The sequence below is a fragment of the Daphnia pulicaria genome, chromosome 4 (genome assembly GCF_021234035.1).
Source record: "Daphnia pulicaria isolate SC F1-1A chromosome 4, SC_F0-13Bv2, whole genome shotgun sequence".
Classification (NCBI taxonomy): Eukaryota; Metazoa; Arthropoda; class Branchiopoda; order Diplostraca; family Daphniidae; genus Daphnia; species Daphnia pulicaria.
This window is the reverse complement of record NC_060916.1, coordinates 2,090,101-2,104,688: the sequence shown is the minus strand read 5'-3', so window position 1 is coordinate 2,104,688 and position 14,588 is coordinate 2,090,101. Positions and strand designations below refer to the sequence as shown.

General features: G+C 36.7%; 3 protein-coding genes across 3 annotated transcripts in view; 2 read left to right on the top strand and 1 right to left on the bottom strand.

Moving 5' to 3' along the window:
• The window catches only part of LOC124336700, a 580,524-nt gene that overhangs the window by 145,776 nt on the left and 420,160 nt on the right, over positions 1-14,588 (top strand). The window lies entirely within an intron of this gene.
• LOC124336128 (myosin heavy chain, cardiac muscle isoform-like) lies at positions 3,433-9,032 on the bottom strand. Its single transcript, XM_046789800.1, has 21 exons — positions 8,946-9,032; positions 7,217-8,825; positions 7,040-7,156; positions 6,859-6,945; positions 6,721-6,783; positions 6,565-6,660; positions 6,377-6,484; positions 6,246-6,308; positions 6,094-6,189; positions 5,908-6,015; positions 5,773-5,835; positions 5,620-5,715; positions 5,462-5,548; positions 5,318-5,368; positions 5,052-5,174; positions 4,857-4,922; positions 4,737-4,796; positions 4,597-4,662; positions 4,381-4,485; positions 4,173-4,322; positions 3,433-4,117 (listed from the first exon to the last, which is right to left on the bottom strand). Exons 3-21 carry the CDS (start codon positions 7,125-7,127, stop codon positions 3,636-3,638), a joined length of 2,058 nt encoding a protein of 685 aa, XP_046645756.1. The 5' UTR covers positions 7,128-7,156; positions 7,217-8,825; positions 8,946-9,032; the 3' UTR covers positions 3,433-3,635.
• On the top strand, positions 12,156-14,268 carry LOC124336214. Its single transcript, XM_046789927.1, has 5 exons — positions 12,156-12,613; positions 12,680-12,876; positions 12,939-13,117; positions 13,175-13,569; positions 13,633-14,268. The coding sequence occupies exons 1-5, from the start codon at positions 12,487-12,489 to the stop codon at positions 14,163-14,165; spliced, it is 1,431 nt and encodes a 476-aa protein (XP_046645883.1). The 5' UTR covers positions 12,156-12,486; the 3' UTR covers positions 14,166-14,268.

The following is a 14,588-nucleotide window of genomic DNA, read 5'->3' as shown; positions in this document are numbered from 1 at the left end:
CACCTACGTATACATACCCTAAAAAAAAGTACAACATGCTGACTGCGAATATGATGCGAATATGTGGTCGGTAACCGTCTTCAATTTGTTGTTGAATTAGAACTGTGTTTCCAGTGTTTTCTATTGTGGTCCCATGGTGACTACATTTTGCGAGAATCAATTCGAAGGAGTGATTGTGAGTGATTTTCAAAGTTAAAACTTAAAAGGTTAAAATATCTGTGTGTAGGTCAATGCGTTTACAGCAAAAGTTTGTCAAAAAATTCTCATTTACATCTGCCGGCAGCGAAGAGAAATCCTCCTTTTTAATGGCCGCGTCGACATTTTTGTTGACAAAAATTGAATTGTGTATTCAGTAAGTTAATTTGCATTTACATTAAACATTTTATAGAAAAATTCCCATCCCTTAAATGAATTGGATTCAAATGAATGTCCTTCCATTCTCCTTGTATATTTAATCCAATTAAAGTATCCATTTCCGTGTCAATTGTCAATCGGTGATCATTTTGCGCATTTCGGTTGAGCAACACTCAAAGGAATGCGACGATTTTCTCCTCCAACATGAAACCCGTGAAATGAGTCAAGTGGTTACTGCTGTCATACAATTTCACCTCTGATGACAGCAAATTAATCTCCATCCAGACTTGATCGCCTTCATTCAAGTTCAGCGTCGACTGGGGGGTCAACGGACTAAATTGAACAGCGGCAGTTTTTGTCTCAGTAACATAACCCCTCCCCATTTTACTCCCGTTCAGATAAAGAGAAACTCCCAACCAAACATTGGATGATGAAGATGGAAACATCGCCAGTTCCGTGAATGAAAAGAAATAAATTCCTTGCACTGGGGCTTTGAATATTCCCAATGCCACATCCATGGCTTTTCCAATGTTCACCTGCTGGGCCAAATCGAACGGAATTGGAGTGTCGGTTGTGACAAATGAAGAATTTCTCTGGACGTAGAAATGGACGGGCGCTGATTTGACGTCGACGTATCCGATCCATTTCTGGAAACCTTTTTTAAAATAAAAGAGTTAGACATCAGAAAAATAACCAGGAAACGTGAACACGCGTCGTGCCATTCCTATTAGGAAAAAAATTACAGTAAACGATTTCTATCTTCTTGGAACCTTATTCTTCCATGAAATTGGTATGTCGTCTAATTTGCTTTCATTCCAACTGTTTCTCTTAATTTTTTTATACTCCGAGTCCTTTCTGTGTTTTCAGTTCGTTCTTTTGGCTGTTATCGTCGCCATGGCCGCTGCCTACCCACAGGGTTTAGACGCTCCTTACAAACCGGCAGCCAGCTATGCCGCTCCCGCATACAAAGGTCTGGGATACGCCAACGGCCGTGCCAAGATCCAAGTCTACCGTGGGCCCAGCAAAGGTTACGAAAGTGGCAAGGAAGGATTCGCTCCTTGGGGATTCTACGCCACTCAACCTGAAGATAACAGGACTACGGTTATTAAGACTTGAACGATATCTTGTAGCGAAAATGCGATCGGCTGAACCATTTGCACTCACTGGCTTTATTTCATCATTTGTGTCACCCATTTTGTTACTGCTCTTCTTGTTTCTCTTTTCTCGAAACCAAAACATACCATTTCTCTTCTGATTTTTTATTTCTAAATTCAAAATTTTTTTTTATTTTTAGAAATTAACTCATTTAGATCAAAAGGAATCAGTTGTGAAGTGTTACAGCTTGTTAATTTGTATGTGCTCAAACGTCTCTGGCACAAACAATCGCGAAATCAATAAAAAATAGTTGAACCCGTTATAACTAGATGGCTCTGTCACCACGACGATAAAAAAGCCATTTTTTCTTTCGAGGGTTTCGACTTTCGTGTGTTGCATTGAGTTTGAGCAATTTTTGTCGTTTATTACTGTAGAATACGTGCTAACGTTTTTCTAAGTTTGTTGCGTAATTTGCGCTTTCTATTGTGGTCCTAAATTATCTTCAGCCTGTCTTCAACCAATCAACCGAATCGTAAATTCTTCCAGTTCGTCCTCATCAGCAATCCTCGTGTTTTCCTGCCGGTAGCTGCCTGCATGAAAGTAGTAAGTTGAAAACAAAAAGCATTTCGTCCAACTATCCGATTGGTTCTCATGATTTGATATATTGTACGTTTTATGAGTCATTGACTCGTGGTATTGAGATTTTCGCCCGAGAAAATTTTTTGAGTTTTGTCTAAAAACAAATCCCCAATAAATTTACATGGCATCCCAACGTTTACCTTTTTCAGCCTTTTTTAACGGCCCTTAAGGCTTTATTTCGGCCCGGGTCCGAAAATCTCCAAAACTGGGTCTGAAATGGCAACTGAAAAGCAACCCAATGCCCGATTACTGTTCCAATAAAGACCATCTGCGAAGTGAAAACGAGGTGTTGAAGATTCCCGTGAATGAAAAGAAAGAAATTCCCGGTCGCGGTGTCGTGAACTTCCCCGACGATAAAACCATGGAATTTCCTTCGTTCACCTAGGTTAATTCGTACGTAATCGGAGTATGCATTGCGGTGAACCAGTGGGTCTCGTCGATTTGACGTCGGCGTATCCGATCTTTTTCTGCAAATTTTTAATTGAATCTTTAAAAATCTTCCGGTATGCCAATCTTCCATACTTCTCGGGTTGTAAGATGTTGCTCTACTGGACATTCGGCTCGTTATTTAATTTTTATTTTACTCATCATTTTCATTTTGCCTGAAAATCTCGTTTTGATATTTCAATTTTTCGTGACTAAAAATTGCGATTTTTAATGATTTTTTTTTAATCTGTCAACTAAATCGAGTTTTTCTTATCTTCTGCCACTATTTTTACAGACAGACACGCGAATTTGTCTGCTGCGATGTGCAACTATAATGCGCGTGTAACTGTGACACATTTTTTTTTTAAATTCCGATCCGTAAACGAATTAGATGCGATTGAATTTTATTGCACTTGTCCGTCCGTCATTCTGTAAATCTGGCAATCAAAATCGGTTTTTTACTTGTCGCGTCCACACTTTTGCAGTCAGAAACTTGAGAATTTGTCTGAGCATTTAAATGTTTATTTATGTGCACATTTAAATTTTCGTAAAGAAATTTCCACTCCTTATTGATTTAAAAGCGAACGAATTTCCTACCACTCCCTTTGCTTAATCCCATCCGAATTAAAAGTATAGGGATATTAAAAGTAAATTACAATTGAAATAATGAAAAAATCTTAATAGATAATCGTCAACGTATCGTTTTCGTGTTTAATTAAAGCGAAATTGAAAAAAAATGAAATAAAAACAATTTTTTATATATGGCAATCAAAACAAGTATTTTACGTCCCTTGCCCTTATTTTTTTTAGATAGAAAAGCGAATTTCCATATAGTCCGTTCCGTCACAGCCTGCATTTTGCTAATCCGGCAATCAAAATTGGTTTTTTGCTTCTTGCGTCTCCATTTTTACAGATAGAAAAAGGAAAATTGGTTTGTGTATTCTAAAAGTCTATGATTTGTGTACATAGTAAAATTTTTGCAAAGAAATTCCCACCCGTTAATGAATTAGAATCGAAGGAAGTAAGGAACCATTCCCCATTAATTACTAAAAAAAAAAATCCAAAGAAAAATGTTCGGGTCGACGTTCATTTTGCGCATTTCGGATGTTGAACCCAAAACCTCAAAAGTTCGCGACAATTTCCTCCTCCAACATGAAACCCGTGAAATGAGTGTGGTGGGAACCGCTGTCATACAATTTAACCCCTGTTGACATGGTACTTATCTGCACCCAAACTCGATCGTCTTTTTTTAAGTTCAGCGTCGACTGGAGGGTCAACGGACTCCATTGATTATCGATGGTGTTTGTCTCTTCTACCAAACCCGTCCCGATTTGATTCCCATTCAAAAAAAGACTAACTCCTAAAGAAACATAAGAGGATGATGAAGCTGGAAATCGCGCCAACCCCGTGAATGAAAAGAAATAAATTCCCGGTCGCGGTACCGTGAATTTTCCTGATGATAAATCCATGGCGTGTCCTTCATTCACCCTCGTCAACTCGAACGGAATCGGAGTGCTTTGTGTTCCAAAATCAGAATTTCTTTGGACGTAGAAATGGACGGGCGCCGATTTGACGTCGGCGTATCCGATCCATTTCTGCAACGCTGCACAAAAAAATAATTAGACAAACAATAACCAGGAATCTATAACACGTCGTACCATTTCCATTAGAATAAAAATCACAGTAAACTGTTTCCATCTTCTTCGATCCTTTCACCAAAAAGAACCCGTTGATTTTCTGCCCCATTCGCCTCAGATCCTCACATGAAGTTGGCATTATTCTACTGTTGACTATTTCACCCCCTCTGGCTGTTAAATTCAAATTAGTTTTAACTTATAATTGAAAACAACAAAACAATAAATTTACCATTTAATTTGGTCGTCAAATCCGCAATGGTGGACTTCGTGCCGCTCAATTCCGATCTCGCTAAGGCCAAATTTGTTGTTGTAGTTTCCAGCTTTTTTGAAGTTGCTGAACCATTTCATTCGATAAAATTAAAACATAATATAAATCTTAAATTTATAAAAATAAATTATGCCTCGCAATTAAGTAATATTTTGAATAATAATGAAATAGGCCTACCATTTAAATTTATTGTTAATTCGTTGACGGTTTTGCTGAAATCGACCCTCGTTTTCTTCAACTCATCTGAGCCATTTAATTTCATGAAATTAACTGATAAATATGAGTTATACTTAAAGTTATTTAAAAATAAATTATGCCTCTCAGTTCTTTTCCTAAATTGCTCAGATCCGACGTTGAGGCCTTGTAACTTGAAGTTTCTAAACCATTCCATTTGATTATATTAAAATCATTTATATTTAAATAAATATATATTTTACCTCTCAGCTCATTTCTCAGTTTGTCTTCGGTGGTTTTTAGTTCGTGACCTAATTGTTGCGAATTTGCTACACAATCACAGAAAACAAAATTAATTTGCTATTAATTATTTTTCAGTCATTACATGAATTTAAAAATGGAATTGTAAGGATGAAAGGTGTACATTAAAAAAAATATTGAGAATCATATTGATATACCATTTAAATTTGTTGATAATTCGCTGAAAGTTTTACGAACATCGGATCTCGTTTTCGTCAATTCCTCTTTAGTCTCTTTCTTCTCCAGTTCAATTTTAATTTGCGTCAGTTCCTGCTTACTTCCTGCGTGTAACAAGAAACCCAAAAAAGAACATTCCCAATTTCCAAAATGCAGAAAAATTGTAGCAAACAAAAGAATATTTTAATGCATTTTTATAAGGAAAACATTTTTAATTTTGTTATTTCTGGTTTTAATTCGGATGTACCTTTCAGCTCCAATGAAAAATTTCCAACGCTCATCTTCATTGCTGGTAGTTCTATCTCAGTCGCAAAATTTATAAATAGTAAAAGTATGATATTTAGCATTTAAAAAATTTAATAATGAATTTATTTTTAATACCAAAGAATACCTATTATTTTTTTGGATAAAACATCAACGGTTTTCTTGAAATCGGCATTCGTTTTTTCTATTTCGTTATTAGTTTTCACTATAGTGCCTGTGTGCAATCACATCTTTACGTGTGATTAACTGCTAGTTTTTGTCTAATTCACAATTAATTGAAAATACCTTCTAATTTAAAAGCAAAATCGCTTTTCGTGTTGTTTAAATCACTCTTCACGTTAGTCAGTTCGGTATTCGTTTGCGCCAAGTTCATTACAGTCTCTAAAATTATTTATTTATTTTTCATAGTTAAATGTTTCGAGGCAACGATCGATTTACCTTTAAATTCCGCTGAGAAATTTCCGGTGATGATTTTTATTTCTGCCAATTCTTTTTGAGTTACTTTAAAAAAAGGTTTTTTTATATTTTATTTTTGTTTAAACTTTTTCAATAGGAACTTTAGTAATGAAATACCATTTAGTTTTACTGTTAAATCATCGACTTTTTTGTCCGTCATTTCACTGTAATCAGCAGTCGTTTTCTCGAAACCGATTTTGGTTTTCATCAACTCAATCCTAGTACCTGTGTCAACATAACATATTACTAATATTGAGTTCCCTGACAAGTTAGCAGTTTAAATTCAACAATAATTCAAAATACCTTCCAATTTATTAGCCAAATCGATTCTCGTGTCGGTAAAATCACTTTTCACGTTATTCAGTTCGATATCCGTTTTCGCCAGGTTTATCACACTTTCTGCAATTATTTCTTCTTTATTCGTTAGTCAAAATTTCAAGCAAGCATCGATTTACCTTGATGTTCCATTAACAAATTTTCTGTGATGATTTTCATTTCCCCTAATTCTTTTTGAGTCGCTTTATAAAAAAAGTTTTTTTTGTGGGGTTTTTACCTTCAAATTTGTCAATATATAATAATGAAATACCATTCAGTTGTACTGTTAAATCATCGACAGCTTTGACCGTCATTTTACTTAAATCAGTAGTCAATTTCTCCAAATCGATTTTAGTTTTCACCAACTCAATCCTAGTACCTGTGTGTAATCACAACATATTTATGATGAATTCCCTGTCAAGTTACCAGTGTGAATTCAGCAATAATTCAGAATAATACCTTCTATTTTACTAGCCAAATCGATTTTCGTATTGGTAAAATCATTTTTCGCGTTTTCGCGTTCAATGTCCATTTTCCCAAGGTGTGTCACAGTTTCTGCAATTAATTAAAGTTTATTATTCATTAGTAAAAGGTTGCGAGGAAAGATTAATTTACCTGAAAGTACCGTTGACAAATTTCCGGTGATGATTTTCATTTCTGTCAATCCTTTTTGAGTCACTTAAAAAAAAATGTTTTATTTATATTTGGTTTATTGTTTCAAATTTTTCAATAGAGGCTTTAGTAATAGAGTACCATTTAAGTTTACTATTAAATCGTCGACGGTTTTGGCCGTCGTTTTCTCCAAGTCAATTTTGGTTTTCACCAATTCATTCATAGTCCCTGTGTGTAATAAAAACATTTATTATACGTTGATTTTCCAGTGGAAATTTCAATAGTAATGACAATAATTCTGCATACCAGTACCATACCCTACCTTCTAATTTATTAATCAAATCCATTCTCGTGTTGCCTAAATCACTCTTCACGTTAATCAGTTCAGTATTGCTTTTCGCCAAGTTCATAATAGTTGTTTATAAGAGTTCTTTAGTTTCTACAATGTGATTACATTTATTTGTTTAATTATTAAAAATAAAATTTTGTAATTAAAAACCTTTTAATTCGTCCTTTATATTTTCCCATTCGTTGACGACATTGAATTCTGCGTGTTCCAGAAATTTGATTGGCGCCGACAGTTCGGCGTTCGAGTAACGGAGAAGGACGTTGCGATCCTGAAACGATTGATGAGATCCGCGATATTTGGCCAAATTTATTCTGGCGAGTTTTATGGGTTTGGGTACGAATTTCTCTCCATCCCAAAGGACGTGGTCTCTACTTTCTTGTAATAACTTTGCCACGTCTTCCTTCAAAATTTCGTTCCGCCGTGAACTATCAGATTCGTTTGACATTTTCTCTGAAATTTTTGAAATTAGGCTATTCCGTCTATGTCAGCCCAATTGTTTGAGTTGTAATTGTGCTGGATTCTTTCTTTATTCTTGAAATTTAGATTTTGCTCATCCAACTGGTTCTTTGCAAGTTGACATTTCTCGATTCGATTGCGGCTGAATTGTTCTTCATCCGTTGATTCAATTTCATTTTCACCTGCATTTTCCGATTGACTTACAGGTTGAATTTCTTCCTCTTGTCTTGTCTCCTCGTCTTTATCACTCGAAGTTAGCATTTCCATTAATACCGATTGCCTGTCCTCTTCTTCAAACATATCCGCCAATTTCTTTTGAGTTTCAGTGTCCAGTTTCTTGATGATTTCATTCAATGTTTTCGTCGTTTTGTCCGGCCGGTAATTTTCCTCTTTCCAGAAAACAGAGTCCCACTTTTTGTCACATTGTTCTTTGATAGTCTTCCTGGACGTGACTAGCAAATCCTTTAAAATACTTAATATTTGAGACTCCGTGTCCGGAGTTACAACCTCGTAGTCGTCGAATGTATCCATTCGGATGTTGGTGGTAATTTCCGTCAACAATTTCCATTCGTCGTTGGCTGTCAGAAAAATTTCTTTTTTCTTTTTAAATTTCTGTATAAGAGCAGTTACCATTTGACCGGAAATGACGCTGTCGATGGTGATGGACGTATGTTTGGTTTGCGACTTCTGTGATGACAAACTGTAGAGGAGTTTGAAATGGTCAAATTGTTCGGGATTAGATCGCATTTCATTGGCCATTCCGTCGCAGACTTTCTGGTCATAGCACGACAGAGAAAGCCTCAGGGTCTTGCTCTTGTCATAATTCGCCCACATTGGCGATAGCGAATAATCTGCTGAGGGTCTTTTGCTGGCAAGAATGACATTCTCCAACGGAATAATTTTCACGTTATATGGTTGTATTTCTTTATCGACGGATTTGAACAGATGTTTCACAACTTCATTCTGGACTTTTTCGTTCCACATTTAAATGCGGAATCTCATCTCTGGTTGCTTAGTGACGTTGTTGTATACACTAACAGCGCTTTTGTGGTCCAAAAGCGCAATGGGAGAGTAGAAATATTTGTTTTCGCTGGGATTTGCCTTGTGATTATTGGCGTGTTCGTAAATGTCAATGAGAAGGTTGCCGTACTCCATGGAACTTAACGCATCCGGTGAGATTTGGAGTTTCGCCCAAGAAGAGGAAACGCCAGGGCCGATTGATTGGCAATTGCAGCAAGTGGCAAAAGCCCAAAAGATGGTGAGGATAGACCTCATCGGAATTTTTGCCATTTTGAATCAAAGTCTGGGATAAAGATTTGTGTTCCAATTACTATTAAATTGAAAATAACAATATTTTTCTAATCCATTTCATGAAAATAAATAAAATGTAAATGTAATAGGTATAAAAGGCCTAACTTGCCACATATGCTGATGAGATGAGAATGGATACGGAGACAAATATTAATTTTACTGGCAAGCCTGTCGACGAATATATTTCAAACTGAATAGGAACTGTCATGGTTTATTGCGTATTTATACATGATTGAAGGGAGACACACTTCAATTGGGTTTTTCCAGACTTTCGCCATCGTATTATATGTGTGTTTGCGCGCGATTAAAGTTCAACATAAAGTTGACGGCGATTGTAAATAATAAAGAGGAGTATAATTTTATACTTGGTGATTGGTTGATACTGGGTCGAGGCCGGTCGAAGTAGAACATATCCATTCCGGATAGACAAACATATAATTTTACAGAGAAATATGAATTCAAACTTATTCGAATTGGGTTTTTCCGAGTCTTGCCAGTGCAAGATTGTCGACTGTGTTGTGTTCGCGCGATTGACGACTATAAACAGAAGTGTAATTTGATATGTTTTCAGGTCGAAGCAGAACGTATCCATTTTGGATATGCAGCAAATTTATTATCTATTCAAGCGATGTTCAGGAAAAAATTGCCGAAAAGAGAGATTTTGAATGCATGCAATCAATATGACATTGCAAGTAGGGTAGTTGACTGACTGAAGACTTCAGCCTCAACGGCACCACTGAATTATGCCATTATTGATGGCATGCATCAGGTTGTTGTTGTTGCTGTTGTTGAGATGAGACGCATTACAATATAAAAATTTTGGGCCGCCCGAGAACGCTTATCTTTCTTTCTATAAGGATAAAAATAGTTCATGCTATTACTACTAGATGGTTATTTTACAGACGACAGAAAATCTTTTTATTTAAAACTGTAGGCAGCGTACGTACGCCGCAAGGTACCCGAAGGGAATGTTAAGGGTATTCTAGTTGGTATAGTAGTATTGGTATAGTTTTACAAAGACAGAGCTATAGAATAGTTATAGAATAATAAAAATATTCTGTTATAAAATTAGGCCTATTATTAAGATGGATTAATAACATTTAAAAAAAATTTATGCCCTTAGTTTCCGGAAGATTGTAATAAGCAGAAATCGAGAAAGAGATTAAAAGAATATTTCCGCATGTTTCTATCCAAACATTAAATAAAAATTAAATTCCAAAAAAACCTAATATGATATGGCGCGGCGTAAGGGTAAGGCGTGACTTTGGTGCGGCGGAGGCTTCGCCCCGCCACCCCACGTCACACCGGATCTTGTTAAAATTAAATTTAAGTAACTACCTATCAGCACTTCTGTTACTGGAGATTGATAGCGTTCGGTGATAACATACAGTGACTTCTATTCTATCATACAATAGTAGTCGATTGTCACGTTACGTTTATATCCCTGTCACATGTCTCTGTATTATCGTCTGCTGTGACAGCTATTGAAATTCTGTCAAAAAGTAACCAGAACTCCGTTTGATCAAATGCCTGAATCGATTGCAGCCAAATTTTCAGAATAGATGTAAAAAATTGTAAGCTACCGATTACTGCCATTGAAATGCAATAAAATTGTTGATTACAATCAATAATTGCCAAAAACTAGTGCATCCATCTATGTAGTGTTGCGAGAACTGAGGGTGCCCATGTAAACCATACTGCAAACGAAACTTTGACCAGTAACCCTTCGGGTAATTTCTTTTTTTTTCCAAATTTGTTTGCATTGAACAACTGTGATTGTTTACTGTTGAATAGGTGATGCCGTTTCTTGCAGACTTAAGTACCGTACCGTACTCATTTCCTGCTGTGGTCTCATATAACTTCACACCAATCGGCAATTTCCTTCGACGGAGTATCACGGTGTAAAGGTAAGCGACTCTTGTTTACGTTTCGAGTAAAAATATGCGGCAATGGCGTGACACGAACGAAGGTAGTATGGGCGGGGTAGTATGAAGCACTCTATGAATATTGAAATCATTTTTGTGTGACAACTGAATGCCGAAACAGAAAACACCGGTACATATTATGTGGTTAAGTGGCTATAATATCTAGTCAGTGGACACTCCCGTCTCGCGTCTATATGGAGGAGGCGCAAAGTGTGGTGTTGGGTGGATCCGTGAGCAGCTTGGTTGATGTCGCAGTGATTTTAAAAATAATTGCCCTCTCCCATTTTTTCGAGCTTCAGTCGACGGGTATATAAGCCAACCAGACCTAAAAGCCAACCAACAAGTCCTAAATTGATTTAGTCCTAATCTGACATCAACACCAACTACAACAACATGTCTTCCCTACAAATGGTAAGTTGTATAAATTACCTTCATTGAACTGCTTTTTATTATATATTCCACCGTTCGGTTTCTCACGGAACAATTCTTATTCGATTAATACACTATAGTCCTTTCTTTGTTTTCAGTTCGTTCTTTTGGCTGTCATCGTCGCCGTGGCCTATCCCCAGAGTTATGACGCTCCTTTCAAACCAGCAGCAAGCTATGCAGCTCCCGCGTACAAAGGTGCGGGATACGCCGACGGCCGTGCCAAGATCCAAGTCTACCGTGGGCCCAGCAAAGGTTACGAAAAAGGTAAAGGAGGATTACTTGAAGTGAATGTGCGATCGGCTCGACCATTCGCTCTAATCTGACTTGACGTTGTCTCATTCATTTTGTTGCTGCTGTTAGCCTACTTGTTACTTTTGTTTGTCTTTTTTTTCATGCATAAACAAATGATTTCTCTTGTGATTTATTGATTCACCATAATTATGGAATAATTCGTGGCGGAGTAATTCCTCTTCTACAAGTTCATGGCCCTACACTAGAAAAGTTATGTTTACCGATGGAAGTAACGAGTGAAGAAGTCTATCTCATCATCGAGTGCTGCCCGAATATTCGCCGTTTGATAATTGTTTTAGAAAGTACCGATGCGGCAACTCCCGACCCGGTGATAGATGTCGTCCACTCTTCTCTTTATTCCCCAAAGGTTGTTATTTCGTTAAGTATGCTGGAAAGCATCTATCTGAAATCTTACCATTTTTTTCACCACTCGCTATTCTCGCTATTTCACGCAAATTATTGCTATTCATTTGTCTTCCCTCACTCTTAGGCCTACAGTGATTACCATATAGTTAAAAGTGTGTCACTCTTGTTGACCACATCATTGAGGAAGCTTGCACTAGAAATAGTTTCAAGTATTTGACCAGTTTAAGGTTGCACGGTTAATTGTTCTAATGTGAGCCAGAAAGGCATCGTTTTTTTTAACGAAACGAATCCTTGCTTTGTCCGAAATTTTTGTGCAAGACTTTGGAAATGTGAACTGTAATCGTTTAAAAATGATGGCGGAAGAGAAGCACTGGAATATTAGGTATATAAATGTTGAAGATTAGATGAGGTGATTGCAGAGTTCTATTCGTTTTTAAATTTTTGCATGTCCGACTCACTCGAGTTATTTAAAAAAATCTGGCAAAAGTGCATCTCGTGTCCAATGCAATTATTCTGTTCGCGCCTTAGGGGAAGGGAGAGAAATTCAGAAAAATCTTTAGTGTGTGATCGTTGACATTTGTTGTGGTTAATGTGTCTTGGTTTTCTAGACTTTCAGTGTTTTCTCTTACCATTATCTTCACCATGCCTCAGCCGAAATGGTACCACAAATCTCTATCAGAATTGTGTATGGACAGTATCGTCGATAACATGGAGAAATGGACGGCATCGCGAAGTTTGGTGCACGTTTCCACCCCCTTTTATCTTCTTCGTGAGTGTCACTTTTGTGGAATAATTGGTTACTATTATTTATCTATCTCATTTTCACTACATGCAGCTTCACATTGTCTGGAGTACATAATTCAATGTCTCAATGAAGGCAGAAGGCTAAAAGAAGAGATGTTTGATTTACTTATCAACCCACATTCGAAAGTTCTTGATTTATCAAAAAATGCATTTGTCTCAACTGAAAATGATGATGATATCGAAACAATTAATCTTCGGATCGTGTGGTTAGCATCGGTCAGATGTTCGGTAATATTTAATTCGTCATTATTATAAGTGGATTATGAATGAATAACTTTTTGCAATTACAGCAACTTACTACATTGAAGTTTTTTGGTTTCAATAAATTGCCATCCCCAACTCAAGTAGAAGAAACTTTTACTCCCATATTGCAGCTGTTTGAACACCTGCAAATCCTTGATTTATCTAACACGATTTATGGTGCAAGTTGCATGCTCTATCTTGGATCAACTTGTAAACCAAAAATAAGGTAGGGTTTACTTTAATAAAAAAAATGTATCGTATATCACTTCAGGTTTCCCCCTAGGGAGTTGCTAGTTGATTTCTGCCCTGGTGTGACTGATTTAGTAATGCAAGTTTTCTGCAACGGTCAAAGTTCCCTTCACAAATTATCAGTTTTTGGCACAGAAGTGACTCATGCCGGAATTAGATTTGCTATCGAACATTTACCAGTGCTGAAAGAATTAACTTCTTCGACTGATATCCTAGAAGTTTTTTTTAGAATCTGTAAAGAAACCAGTGAATCAAAAAAATGTTCGTTGACCAAGTTTTCTATGCGGACCATGATTTCGACTCCCCTAGACATAGTCCGCTATAAAAAAGGTAGCGTTTCGTTGATGGTTGACATGTGCCCGTCACTCGTCGATCTATTCATTGATGTAAACGACCGCGGAGGAGGATTTACGAATGAGGAGTTATTAGGTGAGAAAAATCTGAAATTATGGTATTCTTATGTGTAGGGAAGTAAATGCAATTTTATTTCAGGTTTTCGAGAACTTAAACTAATAAAAAGTCTTGTAATTGAGACATACTTTATGCCGACAATCTCTATTCGTGGCGGAGTAATTCCTCTTCTACAAGTTCATGGTCCTACACTAGAAAAGTTATCTTTATTATCGATGAAAGTAACGAGTGAAGAATTCTATCTCATCATCGAGTGCTGCCCGAATATTTGCCGTTTGCGACTTGCAATAGAAAATGCGTATCTGGAAACTCCCGAACCGGTGTTAGATTGCGTCTCTTCTTTTCGTTACTCAAAGGAATTAATTCCGTTAAGGATGTTGGAAGAAATCATTCTGTCCTCTGACAATTTTTCTTCGCCATTCGCCATTTCACGCAAATTATTGCTGTTGCTTTTGTTTTCCCCTTCTCTTACATTGATTTCCATATGTAATTGTATCACTCTTGACGACCAGATCATTGAGGAAGCTTGCACTAGAAACAGTTTCAAGTATTTGACCAGTTTAAGGTTGTACGGTTGTTCTAATGTGAGCCAGAAAGGCATCGATTTTTTATGAACGAAACGAATCCTTTGTCCGGAATTTCTGTGCAGAAATGTGGAAATGTGAATCTTGAGCATATGAAAACCATGGCTCAAGAGAAGCATTGGAATCAGGTAAACATTTATATGTGGTGATCGGATGCACATACGATACACATGCGATCCAACATTCCTTAAGCTCCAAAGACCGAATCCTGTTCGAACATTTTCTCGTTTTCATATATGCTTTCACAAAATTTCCACTTAAAAAGGAAAAGAATATTGTATTTACCCACATGCTGTTTTTCTGTGATAAACAAGAATTATCTAAAAAAATTCATTAACATCTATGTTTCAATTTAACGATCAAACTTTTTTCAACAAATTTTAGTATTTATTTTAGAGGTTTAAATTCAGGGATGGCTACAGCTACACTACATTCCGATAAGCTAAATAAATC